General features: G+C 44.4%; 1 protein-coding gene across 7 annotated transcripts in view; it reads right to left on the bottom strand.

Moving 5' to 3' along the window:
* Nucleotides 1-20,343, bottom strand: part of EVC2 (EvC ciliary complex subunit 2) — a 165,787-nt gene that overhangs the window by 137,707 nt on the left and 7,737 nt on the right. For 6 of the 7 annotated variants that reach the window (XM_027545001.1, XM_027544998.1, XM_027544999.1 and 3 more), the window contains exons 2-5: nt 16,341-16,395; nt 11,788-11,954; nt 7,614-7,682; nt 5,600-5,786 (exon numbers count right to left, since the gene is read on the bottom strand). In XM_027545001.1, the coding sequence (XP_027400802.1) occupies nt 5,600-5,786; nt 7,614-7,682; nt 11,788-11,937 (406 nt within the window). In that variant the 5' untranslated portion in view covers nt 11,938-11,954; nt 16,341-16,395. Of the gene's footprint in view, nt 1-5,599; nt 5,787-7,613; nt 7,683-11,787; nt 11,955-12,747; nt 12,901-16,340; nt 16,396-20,343 lie in introns of all 7 variants that reach the window. The other variant, XM_027545002.1, reaches the window with a different exon arrangement.

Genomic DNA, 20,343 nt, shown 5'->3' with positions numbered 1-20,343 from the left:
GGGAGCCCAGCACAAGGCACAGAGAGGCCGTGCCAGACCAGACCCGGGAGAGGGAGAAGAAGGCCACTCGGGATCATGGAGGGTCCCTTCTGATCTCATGGTCGCTGGTTGGTGCTTAATTACACAGAGAAGCTTCCCTAGAAGACGGGGTTTCTGACTCAAATCTGCCCTTAATAAGAAGCCAGGATTGAAACGCCAGCTATTAGGAGACGGCACCTCTGCCATAGGGAGGGGTCACACCCCAAGGTGAACCAATGGGCTCTGGAGTTGTGGGTGGGGAACTCCCTTTTCTTTAGAAGGACTCCCAGAAGTGGGTGCCAGAGCACCCACAGTTCACAGCTGCAGGGACTGAGATTCAGGGATGTACAGAGCGCACGTGTTAAGAGCAGAAGTCAGCAAGTTCATGGGCGAAGTGTGTGGTCCTGGCTCCGAGCAGGTGAAGTGCAGGAGTGGCAGGTGAGTGAGGGGCAAGGGAGCAGAGAAAGGTCCTCCAGCGGGACACAAGAGTAGGAGCTGATGCCGAGCCATGGGAGGAGCGTGCCCAGTTCAGGATGGTAGGAGCATGGACTACACAAGGCCACTGGAGCGATAAAGTGAGAGGCAGGCAGAGTGCCAGGCCATGTCGCCCCATTCAGACTCTGCAGTGACTCTGTGAGTCCGGGGGACACATACCATGTCTGCAGCTCAGAGAAATGCAATGATTTCTGGAGGCCACACAGCTCTGAAATAGCGAGAAGTCAAGGGAGCTCTGTCTGAGATCGAGTCTGGGCTCTGCTCTCAGCCCTACGTTCCTGTCTCTAAGCACGAGCTGAAGAACTGGGGAGATTTATTTTTACATCATTGAAGAAAGGCATTGAAGATCACTTAGCTGAGACGTACCATGATGGTTCTTACACCATGCTTAAACCAGCGCCAGCAAAGAGGTCACTACTGGCGGGCCAACTCCACTGACAGCTTCTGTCAATAGTATGGTGTTAAGATGGATTCTGAGGTTTCATCTAGACTCAGAAAGAGTGGTGGCATTGATGAGCAATGTGGGCCATGTATAAGGAAGTCAGTAAGAGTCCCAGGCCTGTGAGAGGCACTATAGCATCATGGGTATGGGGTGGACGGAGAAGTCAGACTGAGTCTGTCTCCGCCTTGACTACCAACCCTGGGCCTTGGGTAGGTTCCTCATCACCTTAGTTTCTTCATCTGTAGACAAGGCACCTTCTCAGAATAAAAGAAGTCCCACCTTCCTAGGAAAATTGACAGCTCTGAAGTCAGAGTAACAACTGCATTCCAGAATTATTGTTTTTTTTAATTCCTTGTTTATTTTTGGCTGTGCTGGGCCTTCACTGCTGTGCAAGCTTTTCTCTAGTTGTGGCTAGTGGGGGCTAGTCTCTAGGTGTGGTGCATGGGCTTTTCATTGCGGTGCTTTCCCTTGTTGTGGCAGATGGGCTCTAGGGCACATGCATTTTAGAAGCCGGGCTCCCAGGCTCTGGAGCACGGGCTCAAGAGTTGTGAAACGAATGAAAATGAAAACACAACAACCCAAAACCTGTGGGACACGGTAAAAGCAGTCCTAAGGGGAAAGTTCATAGCAATACAGGCACACCTCAAGAAACAAGAAAAAAGTCAAATAAATAACCTCACTCTACACCTAAAGCAACTAGAAAAGGAAGAAATGAAGAACCCCAGGGTTAGTAGAAGGAAAGAAATCTTAAAAATTAGAGCAGAAATAAATGCAAAAGAAACAAAAGAGACCATAGCAAAAATCAACAAAGCCAAAAGCTGGTTCTTTCAAAGGATAAATAAAATTGACAAACCATTAGCCAGACTCATCAAGAAACAAAGGGAGAAAAATCAAATCAATAAAATTAGAAACGAAAATGGAGAGATCACAACAGACAACACAGAAATACAAAGGATCATAAGAGACTATTATCAACAATTATATGCCAATAAAATGGACAACGAGGAAGAAATGGACAAATTCTTAGAAAAGTACAACTTTCCAAAACTCGACCAGGAAGAAATAGAAAACCTTAACAGACCCATCATAAGCACGGAAATTGAAACTGTAATCAAAAATCTTCCAGCAAACAAAAGCCCAGGTCCAGACGGCTTCACAGCTGAATTCTACCAAAAATTTAGAGAAGAGCTAACACCTATCCTGCTCAAACTCTTCCAGAAAATTGCAGAGGGAGGTAAACTTCCAAACTCATTCTATGAGGCCACCATCACCTTAATACCAAAACCTGACAAAGATGCCACAAAAAAAGAAAACTACAGGCCAATATCACTGATGAACATAGATGCAAAAATCCTAAACAAAATTCTAGCAATCAGAATCCAACAACACATTAAAAAGATCATACACCATGACCAAGTGGGCTTTATCCCAGGGATGCAAGGATTTTTCAATATCCGCAAATCAATCAATGTAATACACCACACTAACAAATTGAAAAACAAAAACCATATGATTATCTCAATAGATGCAGAGAAAGCCTTTGACAAAATTCAACACCCATTTATGATAAAAACTCTCCAGAAAGCAGGAATAGAAGGAACATACCTCAACATAATAAAAGCTATATATGACAAACCCACAGCAAACATTATCCTCAATGGTGAAAAATTGAAAGCATTTCCTCTAAAGTCAGGAACAAGACAAGGGTGCCCACTTTCACCATTACTATTCAACATAGTTTTGGAAGTTTTGGCTACAGCAATCAGAGCAGAAAAAGAAATAAAAGGAATCCAAATTGCAAAAGAAGAAGTAAAACTCTCACTATTTGCAGATGACATGATCCTCTACATAGAAAACCCTAAAGACTCCACCAGAAAATTACTAGAACTAATCAATGATTATAGTAAAGTTGCAGGATATAAAATCAACACACAGAAATCCCTTGCATTCCTATACACTAATAATGAGAAAACAGAAAGAGAAATTAAGGAAACAATTCCATTCACCATTGCAATGAAAAGAATAAAATACTTAGGAATATATCTACCTAAAGAAACTAAAGACCTATATATAGAAAACTATAAAACACTGGTGAAAGAAATCAAAGACGACACTAATAGATGGAGAAATATACCATGTTCATGGATCGGAAGAATCAATATAGTGAAAATGAGTATACTACCCAAAGCAATTTATAGATTCAATGCAATCCCTATCAAGCTACCAACAGTATTCTTCACAGAGCTAGAACAAATAATTTCACAATTTGTATGGAAATACAAAAAACCTCGAATAGCCAAAGCGATCTTGAGAAAGAAAAATGGAACTGGAGGAATCAACCTACCTGATTTCAGGCTCTACTACAAAGCCACAGTTATCAAGACAGTATGGTACTGGCACAAAGACAGAAATATAGATCAATGGAACAAAATAGAAAGCCCAGAGATAAATCCACGCACATATGGACACTTTATCTTTGACAAAGGAGGCAAGAATATACAATGGATTAAAGACAATCTCTTTAACAAGTGGTGCTGGAAAAACTGGTCAACCACTTGCAAAAGAATGAAACTAGAACACTTTCTAACACCATATACAAAAATAAACTCAAAATGGATTAAAGATCTAAATGTAAGACCAGAAACTATAAAACTCCTAGAGGAGAACATAGGCAAAACACTCTCTGACATACATCACAGCAGGATCCTCTATGACCCACCTCCCAGAATATTGGAAATAAAAGCAAAAATAAACAAATGGGACCTAATTAACCTTAAAAGCTTCTGCACAACAAAGGAAACTATTAGCAAGGTGAAAAGACAGCCTTCAGAATGGGAGAAAATAATAGCAAATGAAGCAACTGACAAACAACTAATCTCAAAAATATACAAGCAACTCCTACAGCTCAACTCCAGAAATATAAATGACCCAATCAAAAAATGGGCCAAAGATCTAAATAGACATTTCTCCAAAGAAGACATACAGATGGCTAACAAACACATGAAAAGATGCTCAACATCACTCATTATCAGAGAAATGCAAATCAAAACCACTATGAGGTACCATTTCACACCAGTCAGAATGGCTGCGATCCAAAAGTCTACAAATAATAAATGTTGGAGAGGGTGTGGAGGAAAGGGAACCCTCTTACACTGTTGGTGGGAATGCAAACTAGTACAGCCACTATGGAGAACAGTGTGGAGATTCCTTAAAAAACTGGAAATAGAACTGCCTTATGACCCAGCAATCCCACTGCTGGGCATACACACTGAGGAAACCAGAAGGGAAAGAGACACGTGTACCCCAATGTTCATCACAGCACTGTTTATAATAGCCAGGACATGGAAGCAACCTAGATGTCCATCAGCAGATGAATGGATAAGAAAGCGGTGGTACATATACACAATGGAGTATTACTCAGCCATTAAAAAGAATTCATTTGAATCAGTTCTAATGAGGTGGATGAAACTGGAGCCTATTATACAGAGTGAAGTAAGCCAGAAAGAAAAACACCAATACAGTATACTAACGCATATATATGGAATTTAGAAAGATGGTAACGATAACCCTGTATACGAGACAGCAAAAGAGACACTGATGTATAGAACAGTCTTATGGACTCTGTGGGAGAGGGAGAGGGTGGGAAGATTTGGGAGAATGGCATTGAAACATGTGAAATGTCATGCATGAAACGAGATGCCAGTCCAGGTTCAATGCACGATGCTGGATGCTTGGGGCTGGTGCACTGGGACGACCCAGAGGGATGGTATGGGGAGGGAGGAGGGAGGAGGGTTCAGGATAAATTTTAAGAAAAATTATTAAAAGTAAAAAAAATATATATATATATATAAAGGATAAAGTAAAAAAAAAAAAAAAAAGAGTTGTGATGCACAAGCTTAGTTGCTCTGCACACGTGGGATCTTCATGGATCAGGGATCAAACCTGTGTCTCCTGCATTACTTCGGAGCCACCAGGGAAGCCCCCAGAATTGGTTTGAAATCTCCTTAATTGTACACCTGTGGCAGATTCAGATCAATGTATGGCAAAATCAATACAATATTGTAAAGTTAAAAAAAAAGGGAAAAATAATCTCCTTAATTAACCAATGACAAGCTCACTTCAGGAAACACACCTCTGAAAGCCAACCAGTGATGGTGTCACGCTTTGAACGGGAGCTAATTAGCAGCAGAGTCACTTCCGTTAATACAGCTGAACACGTCAAGAGCACGCTTCCTGGGCTGATGCCAAACCCCTCCCGTGTCTGTCCAGCACTCCCCCAAACAAGCTCTTCATTTCACTGAGTGACGGTCATTTTGATCATCTGGCTGATGGATACAGTGGGGTTCGCTATAACCTCTTTGTGTACATTTGAAATTGTAATAAACTTTGAATATGCATATTTTTAAAAATCCTTCCCCAAATCCCACCTCTCTCAATCTAAGTGACAAACCAGCTTCCTGGTTGCAGACGCTGAGCAGGGGTCTCCTCCTCTGATGCCCCGCCAGCAGATTCTACCATGAGGATCAACGGCATGAACACAAGTCCCGTGTCTGAGAAGATGCCTGCTGCCCATCCTGCGCTCTGTGCCCATCTGTGTGTATCTCCATTGTGCCCCACCCTTAACTTTGTACACGTGGCTATTACCTTGCAGAAACTTCTTCCTGAAAGCCTGGAAGCCTCTCGAGGTCTGGTTTCCAGCCGACTCCCTGATCGTGAGGCCTGTGATGTTGTCGAGTAAGAACAGGTCGGACAGGTTGGCGGCCGTGGGTGTCCTGGTGTTGTTCACAAACAGTCGCACGTGGGCCGATGGCCACTCACTCTGCACAGATACCTAGGACAGGAGGGGAAGTGAGGCCAGACTCGCTGTTGAGCCCGACTTCCCAACGTAAGGCCCCAGCTCGAGCTGCACCCACTACGTCTGCAGGCAGAGGGAAGGGACTACAATCTCATGAAGGTTCTAGAATTCATCAGGTCTGATTTCAAAGGCCCTGGGAGAATTTTGACTCCCACTTGACAAGTTGTTGCTCAGACCGGTTCAAAGAAACCAGGACCCTGAAATGCAGTGAAACCACAGAGAAACTTAGATGAAAAAACATCCATGCGTGAGACTACAGTGGGGAGATTGTCACAACTGGGGTCACCAAGAAAAACAAGCTGCAGCGCTTTCTTAATCCATTATTTTGAAGATTCAGCCCCAGCCAGTCCGGGCCTCTGACTGTCATTTGATCTCCAAGTTTGCCCTGAGCTGGTCTCCTGTCTCCTGGCCAGTCACCTTCCGGGTTCTGCCCACCCACGTGTTTGCACAGCTCAGTTATTCAGAGCCAGTGGCCCGTCTCCAGCTTGGCTCCCCACCTGGTCTCTGACACCGTGTCCTGCCCCCTCTCTCAAAGCCTATTTCCCACCATTCCTGCCCTTCCTTCACCCCAGCTCTGCTGAAAGAGACAGAGAAGCTGAGAAAAGAGAGAGAAGTCATGTACACCCCCAAGAAGAATGAGCTCTGGATTGTAATAAGTGAAAAAAGCAAATTGTAAAACTTGGTATATAGGGTACTGTCACCTACGTAAAAAGGGGAAGAAAGAAGGTATGTGTATGTACGTGCACATGGGCATGCACACATACTTATAACTACACCCATGTAGCAGGAAGCATTTCTAGTAAGACACATGAGAAACTGGTAGCTACAACTGCATTCCAGGAAGTGCAGCAAGAGAGCCAAGGCCTGGGCCGCAAGAGAGCTGTGCAGTACACAGTTAACTAAGCAGAGGTGGACTGTCCAAACCCCGCCTATCCCAAAGAGAGGACCAGCTCCTGAGAGACTGGCCCTTAAAGCCCGTGGAATATCTTGTCTGGAAAGAGTGTCTTGCTATACTTATGGCCTTGGGCCACCCCAGGTAGTCTGTGCTAACCATGTGATTCGTGGTGAGGGCCTTGGGCAAAGCTGTGTTCAGGTGACCTGAGTAACTGAGGTCAGTGACATGAGTGCTCCATGCCTACATGATGGATCCTCAATAAGAATCCTGGACTCCACGGCTTGGGTGAGCTTCCCTGGTGATGTCACACACCACTGCTGGGAATAATTAAATGCTGCTCCTTCAGTTCCACCAGGAGAAGACCAGGTGTCTCGGGCCTGGTCTCCCCAGAACTCTGTCCTACGAGCTCTTGGCTTTGCTGACTATAATCTATATCGTTCTGCTGTAATAAACTGTGACTGTGAGTAGAGCAGTTTTTCTGAGTTCCCTGAGTCCTTCTAGGGAACCACTGAACCTGACGATGGTCTCGGGGACCCTCAACACAAGGATCATGTGAAGGTCATCTCATGAGATTAGTAAGAATCAAAGACCTAAAAGATATTACATAAATTTGTAAACTGTTGGCATCATACCAATGTTAAAATCTGGGAGAAAATACATGCTTTCTTTCCCATTTTAAATAATCACAGAGGATTTTCAGTAATGATTTTGTTGTTACCAAAAAAATCTTAGTCTGGTGCTTCCATATAAAATATGAGATCCCTGTGGGTCACTTCATCACCCGTGTTCAGATACGGGTAGACGGCCACATGATCTGCCAGTTCTTTAAATACATAACTCTGCTAATATACATTTTTGGCAAATTCAATTACTTTCTCTTTAAGTATAAACCACAGATGAATACTCACCACTGCACATTTCTGAAAAATTACTCCATTCTCAGAAGTCCCTTGAAAGTCTCTTGAAATGTCTCCATACTACAATAAAATATAGAACTTATTAGAAAATGAAAAACAGTTCATGCTACACATGTTAAATAAAAGTACAAGATGAACTTTTAAAAGTGGGGGGAGGGTAGAGGAACTTCCCTGGTTGCCCAATGGTTAAGACTCCATGCTTCCAATGCAGGAGGTACAGACTAGATGCCTGATCCGGGAACTAAGATCCCACACGCTGTGGGATGTGGCCAAAAAATGAACAAGTAAAAGGCAGGGTAGAAGGGTTACTTCTGCAGTCATGCATTTTGACCCTGAAGATTTTTCTTTAAGTCTTACAGAACTGGAACTTAAAACCTATGAATAAAGAAAAATGTGGACATGTGATGACACGGGGCTATGTCCTGTTCTGAGGTGCATGTCAATGACACCATTGTCACAGGGACTCAGCGAACCAGGGCTGATGCTTTAGCAGGAGGAATGTGAGCAGAGCTATGGAAAAGTCCTTTAAGGATTGCTCACATGTCCTGGCTTCCTAGGCCTTGTCGTTGTTCAGTTGCTAAGTCATGTCCAATTCTGTGCCATCCCATGGATTGCAGCATGCCAGGCTTGAGTTTGCTCAGATTCATGTTGACTGAGTCAGTTATTCTATCGAACCATCTCATCCTCTGCCTCCTCCTTTTCCTTTTGCCTTCCATCTTTCCCAACAACAGGGTTTTTAGTAGTAAAGAATTTGCCTGCCAATGCAGGAGACGCAGGAGATGCAGGTTTGATCCCTGGATCAGGAAGATCCTCTGGAGGAGGAAATGGCAACCACTCCAGTATTCTTGCCTGAAGAATCCCATGGACAGAGGAGTTTGGTGGGTTACAGTTCATGGGGTCTCAAAGTCGGACAAGGCTGAGCAACTGAGCAGAACAGCACGCACATGTCCTGAGTGGGGCACGCGAGCCACACAGCAGGAACCTGGTGAACATGGACCATGGTGTGTTGAAGTGCTTCTTGCAAGCTGGATCTCTCATTAACAGGTAGAGAATCCACCCAGGATTGGCCTCTTCCAGCCCCATGAGGGGCTTCCCTGGTGGCTCAGTGGTAAAGAATCTGCCTGCAAAGCAGGAGACCCGGGTTTGATCCCTGGGTCAGGAAGATCCCTTGGAGAAGGGAATGGCTATCCAGTCAAGTATTCTTGCCTGGAAAATCCATGGATAGAGGACTTTAGTGGGCTACAGTCCAAGGGGTTGCAAAGAGTTGGACACGACTGAGTGACTCACACACACACAGCCCCATGACACCTCCTCTGGAAACCAATGGAAAGCCAGGGCTCACCCACTGGATGCCAGCTCCATTGCTCCTTGTAAACATAGCTGATACCTGTTCGTTTTCATCCTTGAACATGCCCCTTGACTCCAGGCCATGCATCCCCACTGTCTGCCCCGTCCACCTTCATCTGCGGTGGGTGGAGCCATACTCTGAATCAAAGACCAAGGCAGCTCTCAGTGATACCGATAATCCTAACAACGGCTATTCTTTCCCAAGTGCCAGGTGTATGCCCATCACTGTACACACATGAATTCTATTTCTCCCATTTTACAGATGAGGAAACTAAGGCTCATGGAGGTTAACCACTTGCCCAAGGCTGCACAGGTAGGAAGCTTGGACTCTACCCAGGCAGTGTGCTGGTTATAGCCCCATATGCTATTATAGGATCGGTATAGGTAGGTATAGGGATAGATATAGCTCCATATGCTATGATTCTTCCGTAGGGCACACTCCTCCAGAGCGTGACTCTCTCAGTGGCTATTGTATAGAAATGAACAAAGACGCAGAGAACAGAAGTGATGTTCTGAGAACACTTTGACCACAGGCAGCAGCATGAGCTGTTGAGGGCTTTGATTCTGGTTGAGTCTCTGTCCATGACCTCACCCTCATGCTTTGACGTTCCAGGACCCCAGCAAGTCCTTGAGGGCAGACATCTGGCTTTCTAGCCTTCAGATCCCCACACAGTATCCTGCATATGACAATCAGATAAACACAGTTTGTTGGGCAAAGACACACAGGAGGGGGATGGAGCACAGACTGGAAAGCTGATGACCACCATGGTGGCTGGATGCAGCTCGTCCTGAAGCCCAGAACCTGGGAAAATGACCCTATTTGGAAAAGTGGTCTTTGAAGATGTAATTAAGCCAAAGCTCTCAAGATGAGATCATTCTGGGTTTAGGTGGGTTGGCTTTAGCCAGGTCTTAAATCCAATGACGTGTCCTCATTAGTGACAGAAGAGAAGACACACCCACAGAGAAAAGGACACAGAAGGTGAAAGCAGAGTATGACAGTAAATGATAGGTGTCAGCTGGCTGGCCATGGTTCCCAGATACTCGATCAATCACCCCCTGATCTCACTGTGAATGTATTTTTAGAAGAGATCTAACGTTTAGGTCAGTGGACTTTGAAGGAAGCTAATGACCCATCATAGTGTGGGTGGGCCTCACCCAATCAGGTGAGGTCTTAACAAAAACGATGAAGGTTTCCCCTAAGGAAATGTGCATTCTGTGCAGAGACCTCTCCAACTTGAGTATCAGCTCTTTCTTGGGTTTCCAGGCCACACTTGCAGATCGTGGACTTTGCCAGCCCCCACAATCACATAAGCAATTTCTTGAAATAAATCTCCCCCTCCCTCCTTCCCATACGTGTGTGTGTGTGTGTGCGTGTGTGTATACACACATCCTACAGGTTTTGTTTCTCTGTAGAATCACAATATAAAGATTGGAGTGATGCAGCCACAAGCCAAGGAAAGCTCCCGAAGCTGAAAGAGATAAGGACGGATTTTCCCCTACAAGCTCCCAATAAAAGCACAGCTCTGCTGACACCCTGACTTTGGCCTTCCTGCCTCTAGAACAAAGAGAGAATAAATTTCACTGTTCTAAGTCACCATGTTGGTGATAATTTGTCACACAACTATCTAATACAAAATGTAGGAGACTAACACAAAATGTAGCCAAGGGCCAAGGAGGAGATTGTCGCCGTGGTAGCCTGTTGGCTGAACCCAGCGGTTCTCAAGCCATTATAAATCATGACAGCTTAGGGGAGAGTCAGCCTCATGTGGCACCAACACATTACACAGAGTATGAGGAACACTGGGAGCAGGGACAGCGGCTAAGAGCAGGGGCCCCACATCCTAGTTCTGCTGCTTCGACCTGTGGGACCCTGAGCAAACTCCTTAATCTCTCCAATCTTCAGTTCCTATCTGTAAAAAGGGAATAAAAATAGTACCTGTTTAAGAAACTCGTAATGAGGCTCCAGTGAGATTATGCATAGAAAGCGCAAAGCCTATGGTTTTTCCAGTAGTCATGTATGGATGTGAGAGTTGGACAATAAAAAAGGATGAGTGCCCGGAAATTGATGCTTTCGAACTGTGGTGTTGGAGAAGACTCTTGAGAGTCCCTGGGACTGCAAGGAGATCAAACGCCTCCATCCTAAAGGAACCAGTCCTGAATATTCATTGGAAGGACTGATGCTGAAGCTGAAGCTCCAATACTTTGTCCACCTAATTCGAAGAGCCGACTCGTTAGAAAAGACCCTGATGCTGGGAAAGATTGAGGGCAGGAGGAGAAGGGAATGACAGAGGATGAGATGGTTGGATGGCATCACTGACTTGATGCACATGAGTTGAGTTTGAGCAAACTCTGGGAGATAGTGAAGGACAGGGAAGCCTGGTGTGCAGCAGTCCATGGGGTCGCAAAGAGTCGGACACGACTGAGAGACTGAACAACAACAACGTGCCTGGCGAGTGGAAAATAATTTTTAAACATTTGGCACTATTATCGGTAGCAGCGTTTTTATAACAGGTGCAAGAGAATCGATCCAGTTAAAGCAAAACCCCATGCACTGCTTTAGAACCAGCAGATAAAGCGGCCTAATGCTCAGATTCACACATCCTATTCATCTAAATACTGTATATTGTATAGAAGAAGCAACTCTCTGTAAAGAAAAATGGATTTGCTCCCTAATGATAACTATATTTAGTGAAAGAGAAAGAATAGGTGTTTTTTGGAGGAGGAACAAAAGCCTGTGACATTTGCTACACAAGTGATCCAAAACCAGTTTCTTTACAACTTCTGATATGTCTTTAAAAGAACTGAACACGTTACTTACCAGGCGGTGTGTTACAGCAGAGTCTCTTTTAAACAAGGTCTTCCTAGGCCATGAGTGTGTAAAAGCAAAGACGGAATGAACCCATGGCCCACTAGAGGCTGAAGAAGCCAGGGGTGGGTTAAAGACTTCAATGTCCTTACTGAATTTCATCCCGAATGGTGCCTCCTCTGCAAAACAGCAACGTGCATGCATTACATAATACAAAAAGGCAGTGGTTAAACTCTAGAAGCAAACCACATGATACATGGCAGGCGTTTGGAAAATCTTCACTGAGTAAGTGGACGAGAGTGTGAATGAAGGAATGACTTATCTCTTTGCCAAGGTGAGAAGTTCTCATTGGGAGCCATAGAGCTTAAGAAGAGTTTCTTCAAGTGTGTGCTTCTTACCCGATCTGTAGGCTGAAATGTACAAGCCTGGCCCCCCTCTAGACCGGCTGAGTCAGAACCACTAGGCAAGGGAGGAGGCATGGGTGATTCCTACACACTTAGCATCAGAGGGCCCTGGGTTCCAATCCTGGCTGCCACTCGCCAGCTGTGCCCTTGGGAAAACCTCTAACCACTCTGTAAATTTCTATTTTGAAGTGACCAGCATTGTGGAGTCATGCCTTTTCAGCATTTATCTTCTATCCAAGTACAAACTGTATATAGGCTGAGAATGAATCCTGTTTCTCACTCTTCCTTACACAGAGTATTGATAGCAAGGTCTTTAGAACTGCTTTAGAACCCCTTTTATAGAATTTCTAAATAAATGTAGGAAAAATTAAAAAAAAAAAAAAAGAATGTGGAACTGGATCCTGGATAAAATCAATATCCTTTTTCCCAGAATAGTATCTGTGGTTCAGTTCACGATGTTGGAATGGGGACAAAGGCCCTCACCATGGAAAACAGCACACGCTTTCCCAGGCTGGCTGCTCAGTTGGGACTCTTCAAGTCAATCACACAAGTGGGACAGAACACCCACCTCCAGACCCCAGTCCAGTCCTTCGGGCTAAAGGACAAAGACTCACTGGACTTCAAATCTTAAGGCCACTCTGGGCTTTGTCTCTGGTGCGGGTGTCTAAGCCCCTGCTCCTCCAGGAGCTCAGAATGCCCAGCCGTGGGCTCTGATGGAGACCTGAATGAGGACAGACATTGTTACTGTCCACAGACAGTACAGAAGGAAGTCAAGCTCTGACCTGACCATCCTCCCACTGCATCACTACCCAGCGGTCTCCCCACTACTGTGCTGTCATGTGGGTCATCGGTCATGACTCTGCAGCTGTTTGAATGCACCCTGGCTCCCTCTGTTTCCTTCTCCTGCTAATTGCTACTTCTCAGGACTCAGCTGAGACTCAACACCTCCTCCAGGAAGCCCTCCCTGAAGCCTTCCTGGTGACCTAATTCCTCCACCCTCTGCTCTCACTACAACCACAGTCCTAAGTACACTGCCCTCCCTTATCCAAAATGTCTGCTTAATGAGTGACTAAAAGTTCTCTGTGATTATGGTGATATCACCTCAACCTATTTTACTCAAATGAAAACACTGGATTTTGTAAACTTTTGTAAAGTCTTTTGCAAAGACTGCTTGTTGTTCTTCAGTTGCTAAGTTGTATCTGACTCTTGGCAACCCTGGAGATTGCAGCATGCCAGGCTCCTCTGTCCTCCACTATCTCTTGGGGTTTGCTCAAACTCATGTCCATTGAGTCAGTGATGCTATATAATCATCTCATCCTCTGTCATCCCCTTCTCCTCCTGCCTTTAATCTTTCCCAGCATCAGTGTCTTTTCTAACGAGTCAGCTCTTCACATCAGGTGGCCAAAGTATTGGAGCTTCAGGTTCAGATAAGTCCTTCCAATGAATATTCAGGACTGATTTCCTTTAGGATTGATTGGTTTGATCTCCTTGCAGCCCAAGGGACTCTCAAGAGTCTTCTCCAGCAACACGATTCGAAAGCATCAATTCTTGAGCGTTCAGCTTTCTTTATGGTCAACTCTCATACCCATACATGGCTACTGGAAAAACCATAGCTTTGACTATTCAGACCTTTGTTGGCAAAGTGATGCCTTTGCTTTTTAATACTCTGTCTATGTTTGTCATAGCTTTACTTCCAAGGAGCAACTTCGTGGCTGCAATCACCATCCACAGTGATTCTGGAGCCCAAGAAAATAAAATCTGTCACTTCTTCAACTTTTTCCCCCTCTATTGGCCATGACATGATGGAACTGGATGCCCTGATCTTAGTTTTTTTCATGTTGAGTCTTAAGCCAGCTTTTTTGCTCTCCTCTTTCACTTTCATCAAGAGGCTCTTTAGTTCCTCTTCACTTTCTGCCATAAGGGTAGTGTCATCTGCATATCTGAGGCTATTGATATTTCTCCCGTCTATCTTGATTCCAGCTTGTGCTTCATCCAGCCCAACATGTTGCATGAGGTACTCTGGATATAAGCTAAATAAACAAGGTGACAATACACCTTGTCATACTCTTTTCCCAATTTTGAACCAGTCTGTTGTTTAACGTCTGGTTCTAACTGTTGCTTTTTGACCTGCATAAGGTTTCTCAGGAGACCGGTAATGTGGTCTGGTATTCCCATCTCTTTAAGAATTTTCCCTAAGTTTGTTGTGATCCACACAGTTAAAGGCTTTATTGTAGTCAATGAAGCAGAAGTAGGTGATTTTCTGGAACTCTCTTGCTTTCTTCATGATCCAATAAAAGTTGGCAATTTGATCTCTGGTTCCTCTCCCTCTTCAAAACCCAGCTTGTACATCTGGAATTTCTCAGTTCATGTACTGCTGAAGCCTAGCTTGAAGGATTTTGAGCATAACATTGCTAGCCTGTGAAATGAGAGCAATTATACAGTAGTTTGAACATTCTTTGGCATTGCCCTTCTTTGGGATTGGAACGAAAACTGACTTTTTGCAGTCCTGTGGCCACTGTTGAGTCTTCCAAATTTGCTTACATATTGAGTGTGGCAGAGTAACAGAAGACCTAAAAAATACTTTTAACTCCCCTAGAAAATGAAATACATTTATCCCTGGAATAAAACAAGGTGTATTCATAACCTGTGTCAATTCTGGATGAAAAGTTTGTTCTGCCTTCCCAGGACCCCTCCCTTCAGGGTAGCCCCCCAACTAATCAGTAAGATTCTAGCTCAGTCTCTACAGACAAACCTGGATCTCAGCATATCCTGGTCCCCAGGAGGCCAGACTTAAGCCCAGAACCCAGAAGACTCTCCCCCCAAGTCCCAGTGATGGGACTGGGGACTGGCATGGAACTCAGACTGTGTCCATTAGTCTTCCCTGAACTTCTGTCGAGCTACAGAAAGTCTCTTCCTTTCCGCAAGTGGCAGCAATTACTTCCACATGGAAAGAATGTCCCTGAGAATGACACTCATCAGACGAAAGCAGGAGCCTCAATGGAAAGTGAAAAGCAGAGCCCTGAGAACACTGTGCTCCTGGATCTGGGACCTGTGCAGTCCAGCGATAAGGGTCAACAAATTGTTCATTGCTTGGTTAGTTTCAGTTGGATTTCTGAAACCTGGTGTGGTAGACTTTCAGTGCATGCATACTCAGTTATGTCCCCCTTTTTGCAATCCTGCCAGGCTCCTCCATCCATGGGATTTCCCAGGCAAGAATACTGGAGTGGGTTGCCATTTCCTTCTCCAGGGACCTTCTCGACCCAGGGACTGAACCCAGGTCTCCTGCATCTCCTGCATTGGCAGCCGGATTCTTTACTGCTGAGCTACCTGGGAAGTCAGGTAGACTGAGTAATGGTCCCCAAAGACACCCAGGTCCTAATCTCAGCAACCTGTAAATATGTTCTCTTACATGGCAACAGACTCTTTGCAGATACGATTAAATTAAGGACCCTTAGTTTAATTCATGGGGAAGTAACCTGGATTATCCAGGGGGCCATAAGTGTAATCCCAGATGCCTTACAGAGGGAGGCAGAGAGAGATTTGACAGGCAGAAGAGAAGGTCATGGGACCACTGCGGCAAGAAGCAACGCTGCTGGCTTGGAGGCTGCAGGAAGGGTCATGACCTGCAGGACTCAAGGAATGAAGCTCCAGATCCTGGAGAAGGAAGAATATTCTTCCCAGGGCCCTGGAGAGCATGCTGACACTCTGAATCAGACCAGTTAAACTGATGTGAACTTTCGCCCTCCAGAACTATATGAGAATACATCGATACTGTTTTACCACTAAATCCCTGATAACTTGTTACAGCAGCAAAAAGAAACTCACACAGTTGACTAATACACATACACTAAAACACATTCTGCGTTTTCTTCATCAGGCACCTTCAGGGGAGAATCAAGATTCCCCTTACCTGAATCATTATTGATTCTTGATTCTTACCAATTATTATTGAATCTTACCAAGAATCAATCACCACCTTACCTGAACTCAGATCTGGGCACCCCAGACCACTGCTGCAGGGGGGGACTCACAGCCCTTGCTCTGTAGGGTACATAGGTGAGCAGGGTGCCAGGGAGGCAGAAGCAGGAGGTCTATGGCTTTAGGGTCTGGTTCTCTCTCATGGTCAAATCAATAAAAAAATCAACCAAGAGAAAAACTTACCTGGAGTTGTAACATGAGAGTTTTCCACACTGGGCCAAATCCCAAGGGGTAAGTCCTGAAAGTCCAAAGGCACAATGACGTTATTGAAGAAAACGCTAGGAGTGGTTGAAAAGTCATCTCTAAATGGCCTGCATGGAGAGGAGCTGCACATTTATCCTGACACCTGATGTAAATCTTTCTAAGTCAACCGTCTCCACCAGCCTCTGAGTAGAGGGTTATATAACTGCATTCCTGGAAGCTGTCTAGGGAGACAGCACAGTGCAGTGGAAATTTAGACCTGAGTTCGAATCCCAACTCTGCTTTTCACGAACCCTCTGATGTGGGGAGAGCCTCAAGCCTCTGAATTCCCAAAATCCTGCTCATTTTCAGAGTGGTACATAAAACACTGGCCTGGGAGTTGGAGACCTAGATTTGAACTTGAACCATTTATCTGCTGTGTGTCCTTGGTCAAGTCTCTTAGACTCTCTGAGCCTCAGATATTTCTTCTGCAAAGTGTAGAACTCCTCCCAGCTTGCTTCACCTTGTTCAGGGATGAAAACTTGTCCAAACGGGGCTCAGTCAACCCCTCCATCCCATCTTTGTGAAATAGTGAGCCCTAAAGAAGCCCAGAGCCCTCCACTATAAAACAGTAATAATAATCATTATCATGATTATTACTATAGTGTCTTGGCTAGAGCCCTTGAAATGGGCCAAGCCCCATGCTGTGCACAGCAGGGTTATTCACAATAGCCTAAAGGTAGAAGGAACCTAATGTCCACTAATGGATGGATGGATAAGCAAAAATGAAAGTGAAAGTTGCCCAGCTGTGACTGACTCTTTGTGACCCCATGGACTATACAGTCCATGGAATTCTCCAGGCCAGAATACTGGAGTGGGTAGCCTTTCCCTTCTCCAGGGGATCTTCCCAACCCAGGGATCAAAACCCAGGTCTCCCACATTGCAGGTGGATTCTTTACCAACTGAGCTGTCAGGGAAACCCATCCAAAAGTGGTCCAGGCATAAAATGAAATATCATTCAGCCTTAAAAGGAAGGAAAATCTGTCACAGGCTACAACATGGCTGAAACTTGAGGACATCAGGCCAAGTGAAATAAGCCAGTAACAAAAATGCAAATAGTGTATGATTCCAGTTATAGGAGATATGTAAAATTCATAAGAGACGGAAAGTAGAAGGGTGGTTGTCAGGGGCTGGGGGACAGCAGAATGGGGGGTTGTTGATTAATGGGGACAGAGTTTCAGTATCACAAGATTAAAATAATTCTTCAGATGGAAATACAAAATGTGGATGTATTTAACACTGCTGAACTGTACACTTAAAAAGGGATAAGAAGGTAAATTTTGTTGTGTATGGTGGTGGTGGTTTAGTTGCTAAGTTGTGTCCGACTCTTTGGAACCCCATGGACTGTAGCCCGCCAGGCTCCTCTGTCCATGGGATTTCCCAGGCAAGAATACTGGAGTGGGTTGCCCTTACCTACTCTAGGGTATCTTCCCGACCCAGGGATCAAACCTGCATCTCCTGAATTGCAGGCGGATTTTTTACTGATGAGCCACCAGGGAAGACCATTTTGTTATGTATATATTACCACAGCTGCAAATATAAATATATAAATAAAGCAGGTCTATGATCATCTAGGAAAAAACTCTGAGATATATCAAGTGAGATCATTGGATCATAATACAATGAATAATACAGTCACATTTAATAAAAATGACATCTTATTTTATAAATATTTAATATATTGTTATATATTTGATAGTTATATTCACTTTATCTTTTATATAAATTATGTTAGTACATGTGCATGCATGCTTAGTCACTAAGTCATGACTAACTCTTTTGTGACCCCATGGACTAGTAACCCACCAGGCTCCTCTGTCCATAGGATTTCTCAGGCAAGAATACTGAGTGGGTTGCCACTTCCTTCTCTAGGGGATCTTCCCAACCCAGGGATTGAACCCGAGTCTCCTGTGTCTCCTGCACTGGCAGGCAGATTCTTTACCACTGAGCCATCAGAGAAACCCCATATTAGTACATATAGTTACATATTTAGTAAGTTACTTTATTAGTACATATACTTATATATTTAGTAATTTGAAAATATATGTAGATATTTAACAATATGTTTAGTATTAATTACTTATAGATTTAATATATAGTTACATGTTTAACAATATGCCATATAATACCATAGATCATAACCATGTATTATTTTTAAAAGCCAAGGCAGGAGTATGCAGAAGTGTTAGCCCTGGGGGCTTGGGGACTGTGTGTGTGCAGTAGAAGGGGATCCCTGTCTCCACACCGCCTGTATTAATTTGTTCCTTGTAACAAGGAGCATGTGCCCATGTGTCACCGCAACAATGGCAAAACTGACAGTAGTAAGAGACCACGTGATGGGGGCCAGGACTCTCACGCCTGGTAGAAACACTGTCCCTGAGATCTCCCGGGACAGGTATGTGTGGCCAGAACAACCACTAGCTCATAACATGCTTTCCACAAGGTGGAAACAGGTGCCATTTTCCCAGAAGAATGCCGTGTGCCAGACACTGTCTTTGCTGCCATTTGGCAGGAAAAAAGAAATCTAAGGGCTTCCATTCTAGGCCCTGCATAGGGACCTCCTTCTAACAAGTATAGTACGGTTGGGTGGGCAGGGAGGGTTGGGGGGATGGGTGGTGAGTTCATGGCAGAGCAACCTGGCCAGTGCTGGTCCAGCCAAGAGTTCAAGGTCAACAACAACAGCAGAGCATCCCAGAAAAATTCCTCTAAATTGCTTGTCCCTATTCCTGAAATTTAAGACCACGCCATTCAGTTCAGTTCAGTTCAGTTCAGTCGCTCAGTCGTGTCCGACTCTTTGCGACTCCATGAATCGCAGCACACCAGGCCTCCCTGTCCATCACCAACTCCCGGAGATCACCCAGACTCACGTCCATCGAGTCAATGATGCCATCCAGCCATCTCATCCTCTGTCCCCTTCTCCTCTTGCCCCCAATCCCTCCCAGCATCAGAGTCTTTTCCAATGAGTCAACTCTTCGCATGAGGTGGCCAAAGTACTGGAGTTTCAGCTTTAGCATCATTCCTTCCAAAGAAATCCCAGAGCTGATCTCCTTCAGAATGGACTGGTTGGATCTCCTTGCAGTCCAAGGGACTCTGACCACGCCATAGTTTCCACCTTATCTAATATTTCTTCCCCTTTGACTGGGAGTCAGCTAAGGAATCATTTTTGTCATTTTGTGTTTCATTTAAGGAAACACTGACTAATTAGATCATTTTCACTGTGTGGGCAGACATCTGTTCCCAGCTTAATTTTTGGAAGCCAGGCAGAATTCCAAGCAACTCACAGTTATTTGACAGTTTTCCATCTTTGTTTCCACTGGTAGAAATAGCTTTCTTAAATATTCCACTCTTTCAAATAAGTTAACTAACAGTACCTCGAATTTATGTTCATGTCTAAGCTAATGTTCCCAAACTGGGAAAATTTCTAGTCAAAGAAAATTCCCAAAGCTGTTTTGTAGAACAAGGTGTTCTGTACATTACTTTTTATGTGGCTGCATATCATTATGAACATAGAAACCACATTTTAATGTATCTAAATCTGTCTCCTTTGATGCTCAGAAATTGAATATGTGCTTAGAACCGTGGGGTATTTTTTCACTGTAATAAACTAGAATGAAATCTGAAAACAACAACAACAAAACTAACAAAACAAATTTAAAAAAATACCCCACAAACAGCCATAAGGCATGTTGCCAGATGCACCCAGATGAATCCCAACAGAAAGCACCCTGCAAAATCCCCACCCAGTCCTCCTCCAAACTGCCAAGGTCCTCACAACAAAGGAAGTGACAGCTACATGTAAAGTGATGTCCTGGGTGGGGGCCTGGGACCAAAAAGGACACTGGGTACAAGAACTAAAGAAATCTGAATAAACTATGGACTTTGACAATGGCTTGTCAAGGGTAGACCATTAATTGTAATAAATGTACCTTACTAGGGCTTCCCAGGT

Source organism: Bos indicus x Bos taurus, chromosome 6, assembly GCF_003369695.1.
Source record: "Bos indicus x Bos taurus breed Angus x Brahman F1 hybrid chromosome 6, Bos_hybrid_MaternalHap_v2.0, whole genome shotgun sequence".
Classification (NCBI taxonomy): Eukaryota; Metazoa; Chordata; class Mammalia; order Artiodactyla; family Bovidae; genus Bos; species Bos indicus x Bos taurus.
This window is presented reverse-complemented; position numbering and strand designations above follow the sequence as displayed.